The sequence below is a fragment of the Sceloporus undulatus genome, chromosome 5, assembly GCF_019175285.1.
Source record: "Sceloporus undulatus isolate JIND9_A2432 ecotype Alabama chromosome 5, SceUnd_v1.1, whole genome shotgun sequence".
Lineage (NCBI taxonomy): Eukaryota > Metazoa > Chordata > Lepidosauria > Squamata > Phrynosomatidae > Sceloporus > Sceloporus undulatus.
In genome coordinates, this window is record NC_056526.1 from 15,034,312 (window position 1) to 15,054,474 (window position 20,163).

The 20,163-nt window shown below is 41.5% G+C and overlaps 1 protein-coding gene across 1 annotated transcript in view; it reads left to right on the forward strand.

The window, feature by feature from the left end:
- The window catches only part of PLCZ1 (phospholipase C zeta 1), a 55,774-nt gene extending 43,064 nt beyond the window's left edge, over positions 1–12,710 (forward strand). The window contains exons 9-11 of the mRNA XM_042469731.1: positions 3,795–3,927; positions 6,716–6,865; positions 12,574–12,710. Coding sequence (XP_042325665.1) covers positions 3,795–3,927; positions 6,716–6,865; positions 12,574–12,665 — 375 coding nt within the window. The 3' untranslated portion in view covers positions 12,666–12,710. The remainder of the gene's footprint in view (positions 1–3,794; positions 3,928–6,715; positions 6,866–12,573) is intronic.
- The last annotated feature ends 7,453 nt before the right edge of the window (positions 12,711–20,163 follow it).

Below are 20,163 nucleotides of genomic sequence, written 5' to 3' on the forward strand. Positions count from 1 at the left end.
CTTGCAGCAATCATGGAAGCTATTGCCTCCTCAAAGCTAACTGCTTTGTGCACATTCACACTGCGGCTGACTTCACAAGGCAGTTAGCAATCCCAATCGCTCATTCCCATCCTTCCGTAAACATATCTCATGACCATGGATTGCGAAAGTGCTATCATAGAGAAAAGTGTGATTGAGGCGGGACGGCAGGCTGGTATGATAGTCCTTCACCATCCATTTCACACAACCATAGATAGTGATTGGTAATACAGTGCTATGGACAATCCTAAATTTAGTATTCAGTGATATACCTTCACACTTCAGGATCTTGTCTAGTTCTTTCATAGCTGCTTTTCCAAGCCCTAGTCTTCTGATTTCTTGATTGCAGTTTCTATTCTGATAAATGATTGAGCCAAGGTATGAAGAAACTTTAACTATTTCAATTTTTTAATTGTTTCCAATAATAATAATAATAATAATAATAATAATAATAATAATAATAATAATGTAAATAATCCATGAACCATTATTTTTGTTTTCTTAATGTTCAGTTGTTAAACTTGCTTCAGCAGTTTCTTTCTTTACTTTCTTCAGTGACTGTTCCAAGTCTTTGTTATTTTTTGCGAGTACAGTAGACCTGCCTCTTACGTGTGGGATCCGTTCCGGACCCTCCATGTAAGAGGAACTGAGCGTATGCTCAAATCCCATTCAGAATAATGGGCTGCACTTCCGCGGCATGCCATGGTGCATGCGCCATGGGAGCACCCCCATTGTTTTGATTGGGGCTTGCCTTACGCGTGACCTCAAGTCTGAAGAAGGCAAGCCCACATAAAGGGTGGGCCAGCTGTAGTAAGGTATCATCTGCACATCTTAAATGATTGATGTCCGTTATTCCAGATTTAATACATCCTTCCCCTGAAAGCAACTTCATTTTACTCCTTGCGGAGGTCGCACCATTTGGTTGGTGCGGCCTCCATCCAGGGTAAAAATGGGTGGCTGTAGGTCGCCCTTCCGGGGTGGTCTGTCTGTACCAGCCCTCAGAAGTAGACCTGACTCTTTCTCTGTAGATTGAGGCAGCTCTATTGTATGCCATCTGTTCCTGGTGATTCATTTCCCCAAGTGCTCTGAGTGCAGCTTTCACTTCACTTTCAAAAATTTAAGATTTGTCTTCATATGGGTCTTCTTCAAATGAGTCTTTTATTCTTTTATCATTCATCTGTTTTATATAGCTGTTCCGTGTATTGTTTCTATCATTTTTTTCCCCATCTTGATTTAAATTTCCCTTTGGAAATTGGAAGGAAATCCCTTGTTCTTCCTTTTTTCTGTTGTCAACCTCTGTCTTTTCATTGATTATAACAGCACTTCTCCTTATCCCTGCACACTAGTCCTTTAACAGTTGCATTCAGGGTTCTGGTTCTGTTTCTGTCCCCTTTAAACTTTTTCCTCTTGTCTGACCTTTAACTGTTTGAAGGGTTTAATTTGTCCTCCATTGATGCTTCTCCTTCTTTTTGGCTACAGACTGTGTCTTTTTCTATTCCACATTGACAATGTGCCTGGCTTTAGGCCATAATTCAGCTGTTTACCAATCAGTAAAGCTCAGTAGTACAAATTTGTTTTTCACATTGTCTTTAAATTCTGAAGGGATTTTCTTCAGGTTATATTTCAGTATGATGCTTGGCTTAGTGTTTTTCTTCAGGTTTATTGCAAATTTTGATATTAGTAATGCATGGTCTGTGCCACAATCTGCTCCTGGTTTTGTTTTTGCCATGAGAATAGAGCTTCTCCATCTTCTGTTTCCAAATATATACAGTAGTCTGACTGATTTTTATATTGTCCATTCGTGATATCCATGTGTACAGTCGCCTCTTTGGTTGCATGAAGAATGTGTTTGTGATGAACAGACTGTTGACCTTGCAGAATTGCATCAGTCGTTCTCCTGATTTATTTTTTTATCCTAGTGACAATTTTCCTATAATCTTTTACGCTTCTTTGCTTCCTGCTTTTGTTTTCTAATCACACAGTGCTTAACAAGAAGTTAATAATTTTTGGTGTGTAATGAATATTTTCCTGGACTTCAGCATAGAATCTTTTAATTTCTTAGTCTTTTGCTTTTGTGGTTGGTGGTTATAGTAATAGGTTTTTCCTGAAGTCTTGTTGATATTAATCACTTTGATTGATATTGCTACATCTCTCCTTAATGCCACCCGATTTCTTCGTATCTTTTCATTTCCTATGTAAAACACTAGGCAATTACGTGATTCAAAATGTCCTATTCCTGTCCATTTTGCTATCTCCTCGCACGTATTGCAATGTTTATATGCTCCATTTCTTGTTTTTAATGTCTAGCTTCCCTTGATTCACGTTTCTTACATTCTGTGTTCCTATAATATATATTGTGCAGCTTCCGACATTCTTTTCAGCTCTGAGCACACCGATAGCTTGACATCCTTTTCGGTTGAGTCCAGTTGTGCCATTAGCCACAGTGTTATTCATAGTTGTGCCATTAGCCATGGCACCTCTGTTCTGCTCTGTTAGCACATTTTGGGCATCCTGTCCCTAAATCTGGTTTTATATTGGATTCTCGCATCATAGGATTTCCATGGTGAAAAGATTTTTAAGAGTGGCGTCACCGTTGCCTCCCTTTGTGCAGTACTAGGTAGCATAAGCTATGGTGTCACTAATATAGCAGTATAAAACATTTAAAATAACAGCAGCAGACATGGGCTGTTTGTGCAAAAAGGGCTAATGCAGTTTACAAAAACAAAAACAAAACAAAAGGAAAAAAACAGGAAAAAAACCCAGTAACAACAAAAAGCAGAAGGAGAAGCCTTGGCAGAATGGAGAGAGAAGGGAGGACCAAAACAATAGTGATGAAGTCAAGAGGGGGCAACACCACCATGCTCAATTAAATATATTTTGCCTTACTTTCAGTAGGGGATGAGGACTGTGTTTCAGCTAGTTGTAAAATCATTGGAATTCAGAATATAATAAAGGTCCCATGTAAATTAAAGACTGTACTAGTTGTTTTTCCATGTATAATTAAAAAGATACAGGGATTTAGGTGGAAGTACAAGTTTGGGCTGCTCAGTACTGAAGGAAAAGTTGAGAGAAAAGAAATTGCCTCTTGCTCTTGCCCGAATAGCAGCCCATTCCATTAATTAAGCACACACACGCACACACAAATAGGCGCCTTACACATGGCTGCTCTGTAATGTCTAATTTTGCCCTGCATAAAACTAAACTGAAAGCTCTTTTGTTGCCATTTCAAAGAAGCTTGCTAATATATATGGAGATCTGATCCTATTCATGTCTAGTCAATTGTAAATGTTCAATGCAGTGTCCTTTGCAGCGTGAAAGAATAATTTATTGAGTTAAATGCACTGATCTCCCCTTTTAAAAAAGACCCTCCGCCAATGCAGATTATAGCTATTTTACACCTTTCTTGTGTTGATAGTTTCTGTGCAGGCAGTATGTAGCCAATAAGACCAACTTTCTTTTGACTACCTCTCCATACTTAGCTAAACATGTCCTTGGACAGTATACAGGGTTGCATCAACAGGGCCATATTTGAAGTCTTACCAGTTTAATCAAACCTGCCATGGCTTATATTCCATTTACCCAGTTTTCAAAAGCCCACAGTCACCTCCAGAATGAGGCAACCTTTGTAGGGGTTCCCTTCCTAATGTTGAGTAAATAGTAATTTCTCTTTCACTGTGTGATGGGCTTCCTTGACCATTTTTCAACTGATACCAAAATAACAACCAGCTAGATTTGATACCTTGGTTAAATCTCACTTATTGTATTTGTTTGTGCAGATTATAAGCGGGCATCAATTACCACCTAGCAGTCTCTCAAGGACTAATAAAGCCGACCCCTTAGTTGTAATAGAAATTTATGGTGTTCCAGAAGACCAGACAAAACAACACAGTTCTGTAGTTAAGGGCAATGGTGAGTACAATAATATATTAGATTGGTTAAAGTTTCAATAATTAAGAATTCAGCTCATTAACTTTCACAGTTTATCAAAGTTATTTATTTGGCAGTTTGACCAATACAGAGAAACAGCAATGCAAACATCAATTAGAAAAGCAGCACTGGCACAGAAAAAGTTAGTAATGTTATTATTTTACATTTTGAGTATATTAAGTTTCTTCTGATTTTGTTCAAACACTTTAACCTCCCTTTGACACACATATATCCATATGGATTAATACAATCCTATATTACATATTATGTAGTGTCCCATCCCAGCACATATCATCCCATATCCACATTTAAGAACAGATATATTGCAACCAAGAAGGACAAAAAAGGAGAAGGGGGGAAAGAAGGACAAAGTAAAGGACAAGTGATGTGAATGATGGTGCTTCAAGCTCATTAATCAGAGAAAATTATTAATACAACCCTTATACCAAGGGGTCATAAACTTGGAGTCCAGGTGCTAATATGCTGTCATTTCACAGAAATCCCATTAACCAGACCTTGCTTGTATGAGAAACTCCCCTTTAATCAAATCAAAGGTGGTAATCCTGTGGCTCATGTATAGCACTTGCTACCAACCTTCAGTTAAAAAAAAATCTGGCAAAAAACGTTTGTTCAGTTGAAAAACTCCAATGGGCTGGGTTTGGGATCCCTATCTCCATTTCTCCTGCCCACTCCCAAAGGTTACCAGAAGTGATCAGAATGTCATGTGGGACAGGAGAACCTGAAAATGATCCTCCAGCCTTTTATGCATGTCCACCCTCATCTAAATTCACTTCAGGGCTGCTTCATCTGTTGCTACTTTATGGTATAGAACATGGGCTTGAACTATGATGCAATTAATATGGTTCATTCCAGATGAGGGTTTTGTTGTACAATGGTCCTGCCCTAAACACAGAATTTCCCTCAGACATCAGATATTGCCCTCTCCCAATTTTTTTAGCCCTTCCACGTTTCCCCCCTGCTGCTTCTGTTTTTCTTTCTTTCTTGTAAACAAAATAATTTAAGGAAGAAAATATGGGCTAGCTTCATAGTGCTTTTTGATTAGTCTTAGGAGCCATTTCTCTGGAAGCATCCTAGCTCTGATAGCAAAAAGTGATGACTGCAGATGAGTTGAACTCCTATAGGAAATTTAACGTCTTTGCATTTTATTTATCTGCTTATTTACTTGTAGAATTTCTCCTCTCTTCTTCAGCCTGCAGGCTTTCAATACCTAATGCCCCTTCACCCTGGCAAAACTCAGAAACAGAGCTCTAATCAAAAACATGACAGAAGCATTTTTTTTCAAATCTTATCACATGAAAAAGGACTTGTGAACATGTATCCTAGGACTACAGGGAAATCTGGGAGCTGTGCTGTGTGAAAAGGTCTCGTTCTGTGATCACAGGAGACCCGCCTAGCCACTCTTTCTTTTGTTTCTTTTCTCTGTAATTCATACAGACTAGCAATGCATCTGAAGGAAAATTTTACCTAACCACCGGAGTTATTCATTTGAGGATTGTGCATTGTGGTAAGGGTAGGTTAGAGAAGATGTGTCAGTGCAATTCTGAATTTCTGCTCTTTGTGACATTGACCTATATCCTGTTAGTCCTTACTAGAGGAGACCCATTCTACTCTAGGATAGAATATGAATCAATGGGATTTACTTACCTGTTGACTTACCAACAGGGAGCCCTGTAGTTAAATGCCAGTACTGTAGTCACACGGTTGTGAGTTTGATCCTGAGCACTCCAAGGTCGACTCAGCCTTCTGTCCTTTTGTAGGTTGGTAAAATGAGCACCCAGCTTCTTGGGAGCAATTGGCTTACATGTTGTAAACTGCTTAGAGACTGCTTACTTCAGTATAAAGCAGTATAGAAATGCAAATGCTTTTGCTATTTGATTGAATAACTCTGCTGTAGTTGTAACTAACTAGCAGGATGCCAGCCATTATCTGCCAGCACATAGTACATACACCCACCAAATAGTGATACCTTTATTGGCCAACAGAAAGGCACACTGTACTTGTTGCAAGCTTTTGAAGCTCCACTGGCTTCTTCATCAGGCAAGATGTTACATACCAAACAGGAGAAAAATTTGAGAGGTAATAAGACGCCTGCTTTTTGTTGTTTCTGTCCTTAGTTAAGATGGTATGGGGAAGGTATCTTTAGCAGGCTGGGCCCTCCTCCTCTGGCCATGTGGCAATTGGGAGATTTTCAAAGTCCAGGAAATTTAAAGTCCATTTAATATCAAGGACTCCTCTTTTGCAATCCAATATATCTCCATTCCTGTGAGGCCACAGGCTTCTTTGTAGGCAAAGGATAATGGATTCCTCAGGAAGTCTCTATGTTTTTGGATCAGGAACATTTTGGTAGGTGTGTAGAGGTAAAACAGTCCAACCCAAATTTGAGAAGAAAAAAATTATTTTACCTTAGTTGAAGGTCCCAGTCCACTGGCTCACTCAACTGATTGGCATGTTTTACCTGTATACCTACCAAAATGTTCTTGATGCAAAAACATTGAGACCTACATATAAAAATGACCAAGATGTTTTAAGAAGAAGACATAAGGAATGTTGTATTCTAGGCTTTATCATAAACAAAACTATGTATTCTATTAAAAAGTAGAAATCATATACAGTAATGAGTTTCTGCTTAGCTTTCAATTCCCTTGCATGTATGTGAGCATTTTAGCCCAGTATTCCTGCAGTTAAGAAGCAAGATGAAACTCTTTGAAGAGATATTGTTTCTTGTCTTACATTGCTTTCTTTCTTCTAGCTTTGTGCCCTAGATGGGATGAAACATTCACATTTAATGTCCAAGTTCCAGAGCTTGCCTTAGTACGATTTGTTGTACAAGATCAGCTTTCTCTCACTTCCAACGAGTTCCTTGGCCAGTATACTTTGCCACTTTTGAGCATGAATAAAGGTATTAGAAAGATTTTTTTAAAGCATGACCCCCCACCATCTTATCAATGTATTGCTCCTCTAATGGGGAAACATGGGAGGTTTGAGGCAACAGAGCTTTAAAATACACATACTTAAGCCTTTCCTAAACTAGCCCTCTTCAGATGTACTGGACCACATCAAAGCCATTCTGAGTCCCAGTTCTGGGAAAAGACTGGCAAATAAATAAATAAATAAATAAATAATCATCAACCTTAATCATTGGCCATGCTATCTGGGCTTAATTGTAGTCTAAAACATCACTGGAGGGCACCAAATTGGGAAAGTTTGTCATAGCGATACTTCTGCTCTCATTAATGAAATCAGAACTCTTGTAATATGACATTATTTTTATAGTCCCGTTAAGTGCCTATGGTGCTTGGAGATATTTGGCAATTTGACAATTGAAGATATTTGGGCAAAGCCACTCCAATGCATCTAAAGGGCCATAAGAAGAAGTGGGTCTTTGATAATAAAAAAAAAAAAAAAAAAAAAAAAAAAAGTGCCCACAAAGATAAATGTCGATGCCTCCAAGTATATCTGACCTAATTCATTCCTACTCAAGGAAGTAAAAGCTGTTTAAGGAAATTTTTTCCACTGTCACATGTGGTAGAAACTCCTTCTTTGGTGGTTTTTAAAATATGGATGGATGTTCATCTGTTGGGGTGCTTTAGTTGTGTATTCCTGCGGCTTTGGACATATTAGAAGTGCTCTCCCTCATAGACTCATAGAGTTGGAAGAGACTACAAGGGCCATCCAGTCCAACCCCCTGCCATGCAGGAAATCTCAATCAAAGCATCCCCGACAGATGGCTGTCCAGCTGGGGATTCTTTGATTGAGATTTCCTGCATGGCAGGGGGTTGGACTGGATGGCCCTTGTGGTCTCTTCCAAATCTATGATTCTAAGACGGAGAGCACTTCTAATATTCATTCAAGTCCAGTTTCCCTTTACAATTACAGTTTAAGTGGTTAAACATTAATTTTGTGGGAAAAAATTATTAGGTTCAGTACTTGTTGAATTTTCTGTTTTTAAATATTTGAGGGGCCCCCATACAAATCAGGGTATTTTAATATGCATTCTTATGCAATCTTTTACAAGCTATTCAATTTGTTTTATCTGTAGGAAGTTTATTATGCACATCTCCATGTTACTTACAGTTCTATGAAATGAGATTAGGGCTCATTTCATGCAACTGTTGGGTCACTTGCAGTTGTACTAGGAGCATGCGCTGTGGTGCTTATAATCTGTTTGGAGGTATCACTTGTGGTTCTTTATTCGTAGTCACTCTGGTTCCCATGATAACAGTGGCTACTTTTGCAAACTCAGTGATTGCGCTGTATGCTTTGAGGTTACTTCTTGTTTGAACTGGCCTTAATTCTGGCCAGGACAACCCTTTATAGGAAGGAGCCATTTTGCTGCAGTGAGAAATGGAAGAGATGTTCCTTTCCATTATGTTCCAGCATGCTATTTGTATGATTTTGTAAATCAAGAACTTAAGAGCACAAAAGAGTATCAAGGGAGTATCAAGACTCAGCAGGAGGCAAGTAGCTGTTGGTAACCTTTGTGTTAAGGTCTCCCTTAAGTTTATTAGGAATGGGATATTCTGTGAATGAATGCATAAGAGGGTATAAGTTGTAACTTGCAGGTTTGGAAGAGAAAAATTTAAAATGGTAAATCTAAGCCAAGTGTTTAAAGATCAGATAGAGTTGCACGCTTAATAAGAAAAATATGAAGCGGCTTTTTAACTGAGTCAGGTCATTGGTCCATCTAGCTCAATATTATCCGCACTGACTGGCAGCAGTTCTGAGAATTCAGAGACAAATCTTTCTCAGCTTTGTGATGAAGAATAATAAAACCTGGGGCTTTTTTAATGCAACGTATATTACTTTACTGCTAAATTGCAACCCTTACCCTAATCCATCAACATGCCTCAAAGCTATCTGTAGGTATTCTGTCATTGTGTTTAGAAATCCAGTTCCCCCCCCCAATGTTACTAGATATTAATTGTATTGTTCTGTTTAATATTATGTAATTCAGCTGCCTAATTAGATGTAATGTTTACAGAATACAGTTCTACTGAATTGAAGACTATTGTGGTATACTATGGCCGGTTACAGACTAGTAAGTGCGTGTTCGCCACGCACTAGGGTTAGGAAAGGGCGGTGCTTCCGCACCGCCCTAACCCTAGTGCGTGGCAAACACGCACTAAAGCGGCGGCCCTTCCGCACGGCCGGCGCCATAGTACGTCATGGCCGCGCCGCCTTTAGACAGGGCGGCGCGGCCATGACGTAGTAGCTCCGCGCCAGGGCGCTTAGTGCGCCTGGACAACGGAGCAGGAAGGAGCTCCATTTCGGAGCTCCTTCCGGTTTAGTCCGCTGGGCGCAGCCGTCTGAAGGCTGCGCCCAGCGGACTAAACGAAAAGGGGCCAAGCGCCCCTTTCTCTGCTCCCCGCCGCCGCGGGGTGTCCTTGGGGCTTGAAGCCCCAGGGACACCCCTTTTCGGGCTGCGGGGAAGCGGCCTTTGCCGCTTCCCCGCAGCCCGAAAAGCGGCGGATCGGGCCTCAGCGGCTGCCGGTGTAGCCGCTGAAGCCCCGTATACTCGGGGGAAAGGGGCGGGGGCCAGACCGCCCCAAATTGGCGGTCTGTATCCCGCCATTGTTCTATCAAAATGTCCAGCATTGAGATGGATTAGAATGGGAAAAATTCCCAGTATATTTCCAAGAACATTGTCAAGGCATGTAGTGACTGTGTGAGGACTGCCCTTTCTCTAGAGGGTTTGCTTATCAAATTTGCAGATGATACCAAATTAGGAGGAGTAGGTTCTGGAGAAGAGTACTGAGGATCCCACGAAGAGCTAAAAAGACAAAAGAATGGGTCCTAGAGCAGATCAAGCCAGTAATCTCTCTGGAAGCCAAGATGACAAAACTTATGCTGTCATACTTTCGACACATCATGAGAAGGCACGACGACTCACTGGAAAAAACAATAATGCTAGGAAGGGTGGAAGGAAGTAGAAAGAGAGGAAGGCTGCATGCTAGATGGATGGACTCTATTAAGGAGGTCACGGATATGAATGTACAGGAATTGGGGGTCATTCCCACTGCAGTTTGCTCTGAAGCAGGATTCGAGGCAAATGGCCTTCGTTCTCATTTGAAACCCCTTCTGATCCTCATTGGATTGATTGAGGGAAGGAACAAATGGCAGAGGTGTGTGTGTGTCCATCCCTCTCCAGTGCTGCCTTTTGAGTTTGTGGTTGTGACATGGATACTTTTTTAAAAAATAAAATCAATCGATGAATCAATAGATTGCTCTTGCAACTACTTAGAAAAGCAAGTTGTTGCTAAGCCATTCTATCAATTTATCGCTTAATTTTTATTTATTTATTTATTTATTTAAAAAAACCTTGCTATGTTCCCCGTCCTCCTCCTCCTCCTCCCAGGTACCTTCCTTCCTCCTTCTCCTTCCTTCCACTTCCTCCTCCTCTCAGCAGCCTGAGCTGTGGGCAAAGGCTTGTCCCTGGGCAGAGGGGAGTGCACTCCCCCACACACCTCCTCCTCCCAGACACCTTCCTTCCTTCCTTCCTTCCTCTTCCTCCTTTCTTCTCCCAGCAGCCTGAGTCGCTTGTGCGCGTGCACACACATACACCTCCTCCTCCTGGGTATCTTCCTTCCTCCTCCCTCCCTCCCTCCCTCCCTCCCTTCCTTCCTTCCCCTCTCCTTTCCTTCCTTCCTCCTCCTCCTTCACTTCCTTCCTTCCTTCCTTCCTCCTCCTCCATCACTTCCTTCCCCTTCCTTTCTTCCTTCTGCTCCTTCTATCAGCAGCCTGAACTGTGGGCAAAGGCTTGTGCTTGGGCAGAGGGGAACGCGTGCGCGCGCGCACACACACACACACTCTCCTCCTGGGTACCTTCCTTTCTTTTTCCTCCTTCCTGCCTCCTCCTTTCTTCCCCCATGGCTCCAGCCACAGCAGCAGCACCTCACAGGCTGGGATCCAGGAGGGAAGCAGGGGGGCGGACTTTGCTGGATGACAGCTGGGTCATCGCCTTGCCCCGGAGTGGACCTCTCTCTGCCTGAGGATTCCCTTCCCAGGGAAGGAGAAGCAGCAAAAGGGAAGGGAAGGGAGAGAAAGAAGGAGCAGGAAGGAGGAAGCACTAGAGACACATGCAGGCCTTCCTGGGCCTTTCCTCCTCTCACATATTCCCCCTCCTCCATCCCCAACTCAGGGGCTTCTCCCTCCCTCCCTCCCTCCCTCCCTCCCTCCTCCTGCTGTCAAATGATTGACATATGAAGTGACACAAATGAGAACAAGAATTGTGCCAGAAAAAACATGCTTACTCTGGAGTAAGGAAAATCTTGTTTGTAGTGAGAACGAGGGACGATCAATTTCTGTTATGCAACCAAGCTAAATCAGAAATGGAGTCATCCTTCCTATGGGAATGAGCTTCTAGCTTAACAAGACTATGTGTGAAGGGAATCTAGGCGTTCTAGTAGATGACAAGTTGAACATGAGTCAACAGTGTGGTGTGGCATCTTAAAAAGCCAATGCAATTCTAGGCTGCATCAATAGAAGTATAGTGTCTAGATCAAGGGAAGTAATAGTGCCACTCTGTTCTGCTTTGGTCAGGTGTCACATGGAACATTGTGTCCAGTTCTGGGCACCACAGTTCAAAAAGGATGTTGACAAGCTGGAGCATGTCCAGAGGAGGGTGACCAAAATGGTGAAGGGTCTGGAAACCATGCCCTATGAGGAGAAACCTAGGGAGCTGGGTATGTTTAGTTTGAAGAAGAGAAGGTTAAGAGATGATATGATAGCCCTGTTTAAATATTTGAAGGGGTGGCATACTGAGGCTGGAGCGAGCTTGTTTTATGCTGCTCCAGAGAATAAGACCCATAACAATGGATGCAAGCTACAGGAAAAGACATTCCAGTTAAACATTAAGAGGAACTTCCTGACAGTAAGAGCTGATCAACAGTGGAACACACTCCCTCAGAGAGTGGTGGAGTCTCCTTCTTTGGAGGTTTTTAAACGGAGTCTGGGTGGCCATCCATTGGGAGTGCTTTAATTGTGTGTTTCTGCATGGCAGGAGGTTGAACTCAATGGCCCTTGAGGTCTATTCCAACTCTGTGATTTTTCCTAAAGACAATCCTCTTAGTGGATCCTAGGTAAGGCAGTGTCAGCAGTGGGATCAAATTTTGCCTCTCCAAGATTTTGTGCCAAAGTGTTCTGCTTTTTACAGTCAAGATTACAAATGAGATGAGTCTTAACCTACCTTGTAGTAGCCACAATATCACCTGAGGGACAGGATTGGTATTTCCATAATAATAATTGCTAGTGTTGTGTATCTTCAAGTTGTTTCTGATAACTGGTGACTCTCAGGTGAACCAATCACAAGGATGTCTTGGCCAGGTTTGTTCAGAGGGGGTTTGCTGAGGGAGTGTGAATTGCTTAAGATCACCCAGTGGGTTTCTGTCATAGGTCTTCTATATTCCTAGACCAGTGCTCAAACCACTACACAAGACTGGATCTTGGTATTTTCCATAATACTTGCCAATGGTACCCCAAGGACTGAACATTCCTATTTCCATTTCTTAGTGAATTTAAAGTGAAAAAAATATAGACAACTGGGTTTTCTATATCTTGATTTGCATGAAACTTTTTGCTTGCATTCATTCATTGCTTTTGTATTTACAGGTTATCGTCAGGTTCCACTGCTTTCCAAACTTGGTGTCAGTCTTCATCCTGCTTCTCTCTTTATACATGTCTGGTACTTTAAGCAAAAGTAATTGTTACCAGTGTTCCCTCAGCTGTTTGTTCTCTCAATAAAAACCATGGTGGAATAGTACTTAGTACTTAATGTTATAAATAATTTTAGTTTTAATTATGCATGTCAATACTATTAGGAAAAATAAAAGCAGTATAAGACATTACTAAGTAATACAATGTAACCATTCTGTTTGCAGCAACTGCCAGAAGATGTCTCAGAACTCAAAAACATGGTTCATAAAGGTGGCTTTGTGTCTTGGGAGGTAGCTCTTATGTTATTTCCAGCTTCTTTTCTGTCCAGTCATTTTTGTTAATTTTCAACAAAGACTTTCCTATCAAATGGAAATGAAATTTCATTGGCCATCTATGCAAGGTCACTAAGTTAATAACCAATTACCCATGAATATAACTAGCCATTTATTGGTCATTATCATTTTGGCTACCTATTGTCAGATTATTATTATTATTATTATTATTATTATTATTATTTATTTATTTATTTATTTATTTATTTATAAAGCGCTGTAAATTTACACAGCGCTGTACATACAATCTTTTTAATTGGACGGTTCCCTGCCCTCAGGCTTACAATCTAAAAAGACACGACACAAAGGGAGTGGTGGTGGGGAAGGGGCCTCTCTAGTAGGATAATACATATAAAATACATAGCAATACAGGAAATGATTCAATAAAACAGACAACAAAAGAATATCAAATAGCAAGTGACAATTATGCAATGCCTGGGAACGCTGCCCTGAACAGGATGGTCTTCAACTCCGTTTTGAAGCTGGTTAAAGAAGTGATGGCTCTTGCTTGCGGGGGAAGAAGGTTCCAGGAGTGAGGGGCAGCAAGTGAAAAGGGGAGAATCCGAGATGGAGCAGAGGAAATCCTGGGATGGGACAGCAGACCTTGACTACCAGAACGGAGGACCCTAGTGGGAAGGTGAGGAGAAAGAAGGTCTGATAAGTAAGGAGGGACCAGCCCATGGAGGGCTTTAAACGTCGACAGCAGGAGCAGATATTTGCATTATGTATGATTCACCAGGATTGAGCATAGTTACATCAGCAAATCACACTTTCAGTTTTCCCATAATTTTCTTGCATGTCAAGACTTTTTCTTTATCTCATATTTATGCATCTTTTATATTTTGGGTTATTTGGCTGAGTGCCTGTACTGTTAATAGTTTCCTGCCTGACACACATTTTACTTCTTATCTTCTGAAGACACCAGTCACACTTATGTCCCTTTTATCTTGGAACATTCAGGTTTCAAGGACTCGAATTTTGCAAACTGTACACAAAATATAGCATCCAGCCTACAAGAGTAAGCAACTTGTGTATTTTTTGTATACATTATTCTCTTTCATATAACACACTGGGCATAATCAATGCCATCTAACACAAATTTTTACCAGTTTTTTTTGTTTTACAAGAAGCTGTTTGTACAGAGCCTTAGTGGTATACTTTCTAAAACCAGTAAAATAAAACAATTAATTAAGAAATAGTTTTCTGTTTATGACTATTACAACCAGTCCCAAGGTCGAATTACATGTGCTTCTAAATGTGCAGTGTTTTTATTTTGAAAAAAAGATAAAAGTCCATTCATATTGGTTACAAATGGTCAGTGCTATTCTAATCCAAAGATGTGCTGACAAGGCCAAATGGTGGTGATGATGATAGTGATGGTGATGATGATGGTGGTAATTTTATATTCCCTGTTCCCAGGAATAAGACTCAATGTGGCTCACAAGTTTTAAACTAGAGAACACAATGGTAAAAACACAAAACAAAGCTATTCTTAAAAAGTAATTAACTATAGAATTTACACAACCAGCTAAAGGATATTCATTGAAAAGGGCAAGAAATAAAAACTGTACACAACAAGCCTTTTCCATATAGTCAGTTACCCAAAGCCTATTGAAGTAAATCTTTATTATGCAGAAAGACAATAAGCTGGGAACAGCCACTGGGAAGGCCCTTTTCTGCAGTCCAACTAAACATGGCTTTGAGGTGAAAGGAACTGAAGGAGGGCTTCCCCCAAGATCTTGATGCGTGACCAGGCTCCTGTGAAAGAAATGATTCTTCAGATTGCCTGGATCCATAATATATGTTATAATCAGCACTGTGAACTGTGCCTGAACATAGTCTGACAGCCAATAGAGTTGTTCTAACACGGGAGTTTTATGCTCCTTATAACCAGCCTTGGTCAACAGTCTGGCGCCAACTCTGATCCAACCCTGGTTTTTGAGCACTTTTCAACCTGTTACTCCAATTTAAACAGGATGTAACTAAGGTAGGTATCACCATAACCAGATTAGACATTTCTAGGAATATCAAACTAGTATACACATTTAACTATGAGGACAACATATGTCTGGTCATGACAGAACCAAGGGCATTTAGGGCCGAATGTAGGGGTATTTTAGAAGGAGAGTAAGCCCATTGAGCACAGGCTGAATTCCTATTTCCTAATCTGCCTTTCAACGAATCAGAAGTGCCTCTGCCTTGTACTTCAGTTTGTTTGTCCTGCTCCATTACTGTTGAGAAACACTGGTTTAGAAGTGAACCATAACTACTTCCTTATATTTATGTGGAAGAAGCAGAGTTGGGTGTCATTGGACTCCAAAACTCCCAACTACCTCTACCAGTGGTTTAATGTATGAAATAAATTCCAAGGGGGAACGAAATGAGCAAGAAGGGCTCCATAAGCCAGTGGTTGGGGTGAAGAACAGGAATTTCACCTTCTAGATCTGTCCCACTAGTGCTGATTAAATTATTCATGGGAAGCTGGTAAGTGATCCACATTTTCTTCTCTTGTACCAAGACATAAATGACTTCAGGCTATTTGAGGTGCTGGATCCTAGAGAAGTAATGGATTGGATGAGGGAAAATAGACTTAAACTGAATCCAAACAAAACGGAGGTACTTGTGATAGGTAATCCCAATCTGGGTATGGAGATAAGTCTGCCAGTCCTGGACAGGGTCACACTTGCCCTGAAGGATTGCGTCCGCAGCCTGGGGGTGCTCCTGGACTCGTTGCTTAAACTGTCATCTCAGATTGACGCGATGACCAGGAGTGCCTATTATCACCTTCGGCTGATACGCCAGCTGCAGGCCTACTTGGAGCAGCAGGAACTAGAAATGGTTGTACATGCACTGGTAACCTTGTCTTGATTTCTGTCATGTACTCTACATGGGGCAATCCTTGTGCCACGTCCGGAAGCTTCAATTGGTACAAAACATGGAAGCCAGACTGGTCTCTGGACATTCTAGGTTCAACTGAATAACACCTATCTTAAACACATTGTACTGGCTGCCTATCAGCTTCTGGGCACAGTACAAGGTGTTGGTTATTACCTATAAAGCCCTATATGGCTTGGGCTTACTTGAAACGAACGCCTCCACCATATATATAATAATAATAATAAAATTTTTATTTATATACCACCCGGCGGCGAACAATCTGGGCTGTTTACAACATTAAAATAACATACAGCATAAAAACAATATATTCCCTCCCCCCCCTAAAAAGTTATTAAACTACATATATCTAATTAAAACCACGATAACTAGTTAAATTAACAATAAATTAAACAAAATAATCCAACCACAAAACCACTGCAACTTCAGTTCTAAAGAAAAGAAAAGGGGGCTTTGGAGACATTACTGAGGAGGGGGGAGATCCTGAGGCCGGGATATTTCAGTCTGGGAAGGCCTGCCTGAAGAGATCCGTCTTGACAGCCTTTTTGAAGCTGTCCAAAGATGTTAATTGATGGATCTCGTCCGGCAGGTCGTTCCAGAGCCTGGGGGTGACAGCAGAAAAAGCCCTCTGGGAAGTCACCACAAGCCTCGATTTTTGAGGCTGCAACAAGTTCCTCTCAGAGGACTGGAGAGCGCGGGGAGGATTGTATGGGAAGAGGCGGTCTTAATCCTTCCTGCACACTCTGTTCCTCTGGGAAGAATATTCTACAATCAAGGAAGACCAGATTGGTGATGACTTCTGAGAGGACTTTCTCTGTTGTCGCTCCTAAAATCTGGAATGAACTGCCGGAAGAGATTCACCCGTTACCCTCTCTTGAGGCCTTCAAAAAGGTGATAAAAATGATCCTCTTCCCCAATTGATTATGGCTAGAACTGAAGGAATCCTCCCATTTTTTAACGTTCCCTCGTTATTCATCATTTGTTAATTGCCAATTTTTCTTGATGCTATTGCTATGTATTTATGTACAATTTTATTATTATAGCTTTATTATTATTATTATTATTATTATTATTATTATTATTTAAGCTTTATTTATATAGTGCTGTAAATTTACACAGCACTGTACACTGTACATACAATCTTTTAATTAGATGGTTCCCTGCCTTCAGGCTTACAATCTAAAAAGACACGACACAAAGGGAGAAGGGAATGGTTGTGGGGAAGGGGATCAGGTCCTGGAGTTCATCTTTCCCTCTGAGGCCTGGACCAAGGCAGATGGACTGGAGGGAGGGCTCTGTTTCTTAAGGATAAGCTCGATGGCATTGGGGAGGCCATCGAGCTTTAGGGAGGGAGGTTCTGGGGTTGAAGGTTTGGGAGATTTTGATGTTTTATTATCTTTGTACTGTATAAACCTTGTTCCCCACCTCGATTCCCAAAATGGAAGAGGTGGGATACAAATAAATATATTATTATTATTATTATTATTATTATTATTATTATCTGCTGACAGAGCAATCTGCTTCTGAAATGGCTCTGCTAGCTAAAATCTGGCAGAAGAGATCGGAACAGAAAAGAAGAAAGGGAGGAGCTGAGTTAAACCAGGTCAAAACCTCCCCTATTCCAGTGGTATCCCAGCAACGTAGCTGTAATGCAGGCACATCACCAGTAGCATCGCTGGGGTTGGTGTCACCTGGTGTGTGTGTGGGGGGGGGACTCTTACCTTCAAGTTTCAGCACAACTGCAGCCATGCAGGACTCTGAAGGCAAACTTCCCCCTCCCATCTGGAAAGGCCTTCAAAGTCTGGCGTGGCTGCTCGCCAAACCACCACCACTGAGAGGGCAGCGCGGTAGCCTGTGTGGCTACTGGGTGAGTGAGAAAAAGACAAAGGGATGCAGCAACCCTTAGGACCATGGTGAGGATGACGGTTGCATGAAACTTCTTTTCAGGGTCCCTTAAAACCACAAGAGCCTCAACAATCATTTCCTGTGGCAATGTCTCTCGCTCTTTGTCAGCCCATATGAATGCACTCCCTTAGCTTTATCTTTCACTGGTGGTGACAGTGGCGATTGGGAAACTCTTGCAAGGCTTGGGTGCAGGACATTGCTTCTATGGCTCAGACTGGCATGCACACAGGCTGCCCTCTCTGCCCCAATGAAGAAGTATTGAGAATCCTTCTTTGTCAGAAAGAAGCTTCTCCCTTTGCACCGATCACTTAAGGAGTAGCAACTGAGCAGCTGGCTGAGCATCAACCAAGAGGCGTCTTGCCTACACTGGCCTTGAGTGAGAGGCTTCTTGGTTACTGTTCAACCAGCTGCTTAGTTGTCCTTCTAGGGTGATCAGCTGCAAAGTAGCTGAGATTGGTTCTTTTTAATCTGCAGTAGAACAGTAGACCTAATATCAAGAAATATGCATGATGTGTATGCGTGCGTGCTCACACTCACCCGCTAGGTTTATTGCCCAAGACAAAAGGGGGAAGTAGCTGGAATAAGTTTGGGCACCACTAGGTTAGACTGACCAACCCTTAGTTAATTCACCTTCAGACAGAGTTCCACAGATGTCAGATTCTGACACATTATGCACACCATTCTCAGTTTTATGCAAAATTGGTAGGTTTTGTGCAGTGAACAGCCACCCCCCTCCCTTCTGTGTGTTTCTGTAACCTGGGGTTTTGCATGAGAATGTGGGTTTTTTTTTGGGGGGGGGGTAAATAAAAATATGGTTTTCACACAGAAAAACCACATACCTGCAAAGTTGAAATAGTCAAATATTTTTGATCGTACTTCAGACAGTATCATCTGTTATCTTTAGTACTACTTAGTGAAATCTGCCACTGTGTAAACTGAGGATGGTACTGTAGGCTTCAAATGCATGGAAACATTACTGTAAAATTAATTAATGCATTTTGAAAACCAAATAACTCCCACTGGTAAGATTTTTTTAGTGAGCCATTTGAGGCATCTAGTTTTCCTCACAGCCTCCTTTAGACTGAATACTGAATACACCTCATTGCTGTGAGGTGTTTATAATTATATTTGGGTGCATTAAGTCTCTTGAATTGACCCACTGATGAAGGGGCTGAACTGTCTGGTATAATCTCTGTTTCAGATACAGCAGATTCTTACAAATAAGGTTTGCTCTCCACTAGTTAAGTAAAACTAGTAAATAAATAATAAAGTTTTTATTTCTATCCCGCTCCTTCCTGCGATCAGGGCGGCTTACAACAAGTTTAAAAACAACAATACATAAAACATTAAAATACAAATACATCAGCCCTCCATTCAAACAATAAAAATAACAGGCAAAAAAAAAGCCCCATAGCCCAACCTCTTGGCCACGGAAGAGGAGGGAGGCCCACAGGATTTTATTCGGGGAATGCCTGTTGGAACAGGAAGGTTTTCAGGTCCTTCCTGAATTGGGCCAGGGTGGTAGTCGAGCGGAGCTCAGTGGGCAGCGTATTCCAAAGAGCTGGGGCAGCCGTGGAAAATGTCCTCTGTGTGGTGGAGGATAATCTAGCCCCAGGTACCTTCAGTAAATGCTGCCCAGACGTTCTGAGGATGCGAGGCGGAATGTACGGAGAGAGACGGTCCTTCAGGAATCCTGGGCCCAAGCCATTTAGGGCTTTATAGGTAATTACCAACGCCTTATATTGAGCCTGGAAGCGGATGGGCAGCCAATGGAGATCTTTCAGCACAGGTGTTATATGGCTGGCCCTGGAAACGCCAGTGACCAGCCTGGCTGCCATGTTCTGTACCATTTGAAGCTTCCGAGTTTGGTATAAGGGTTGCCCCATGTAGAGTAGATTGCAGAAATCCAGTCTCGAGGTTACCAGAGCATGTACAACAGTTTCTAGGTCCCTCTGGGCCAGGTATGGACGCAGCTGGCAAATAAGCCGAAGCTGATAACACATGCTCTTGACCGTCGCATTCACCTGGGCTGAAATATGTCACACTCTTGCTGAATTATGACTTATGTTTAATTTTTATCTTGAAATGTATAGATTTTTAAAAGTCCATTTATGAATCATCTAGCTTATTTAGTTTACAGATATTATTTTGACATTTATGTGTACAGAAAGAAAGTGTCTCTAAATTTTAGTGGACAGATTAACCAAACAAACAGTTCAGATGTCTTTAATTAGTGAAAGATCTGTTTTACAGATGTTAAATAAAATAAAGAGAAATGAGGACAAGGAAGATTGCTTTAGGCGTAGAAAAGAAAAAGAGAAGCATTAGGTTGCAGTGACATTTTAGGCACATTTTAAAATGGTGTGGTGTATCTCGTGTGGTTGATTATCTTCAGCAAATTATTCCCTTGTCA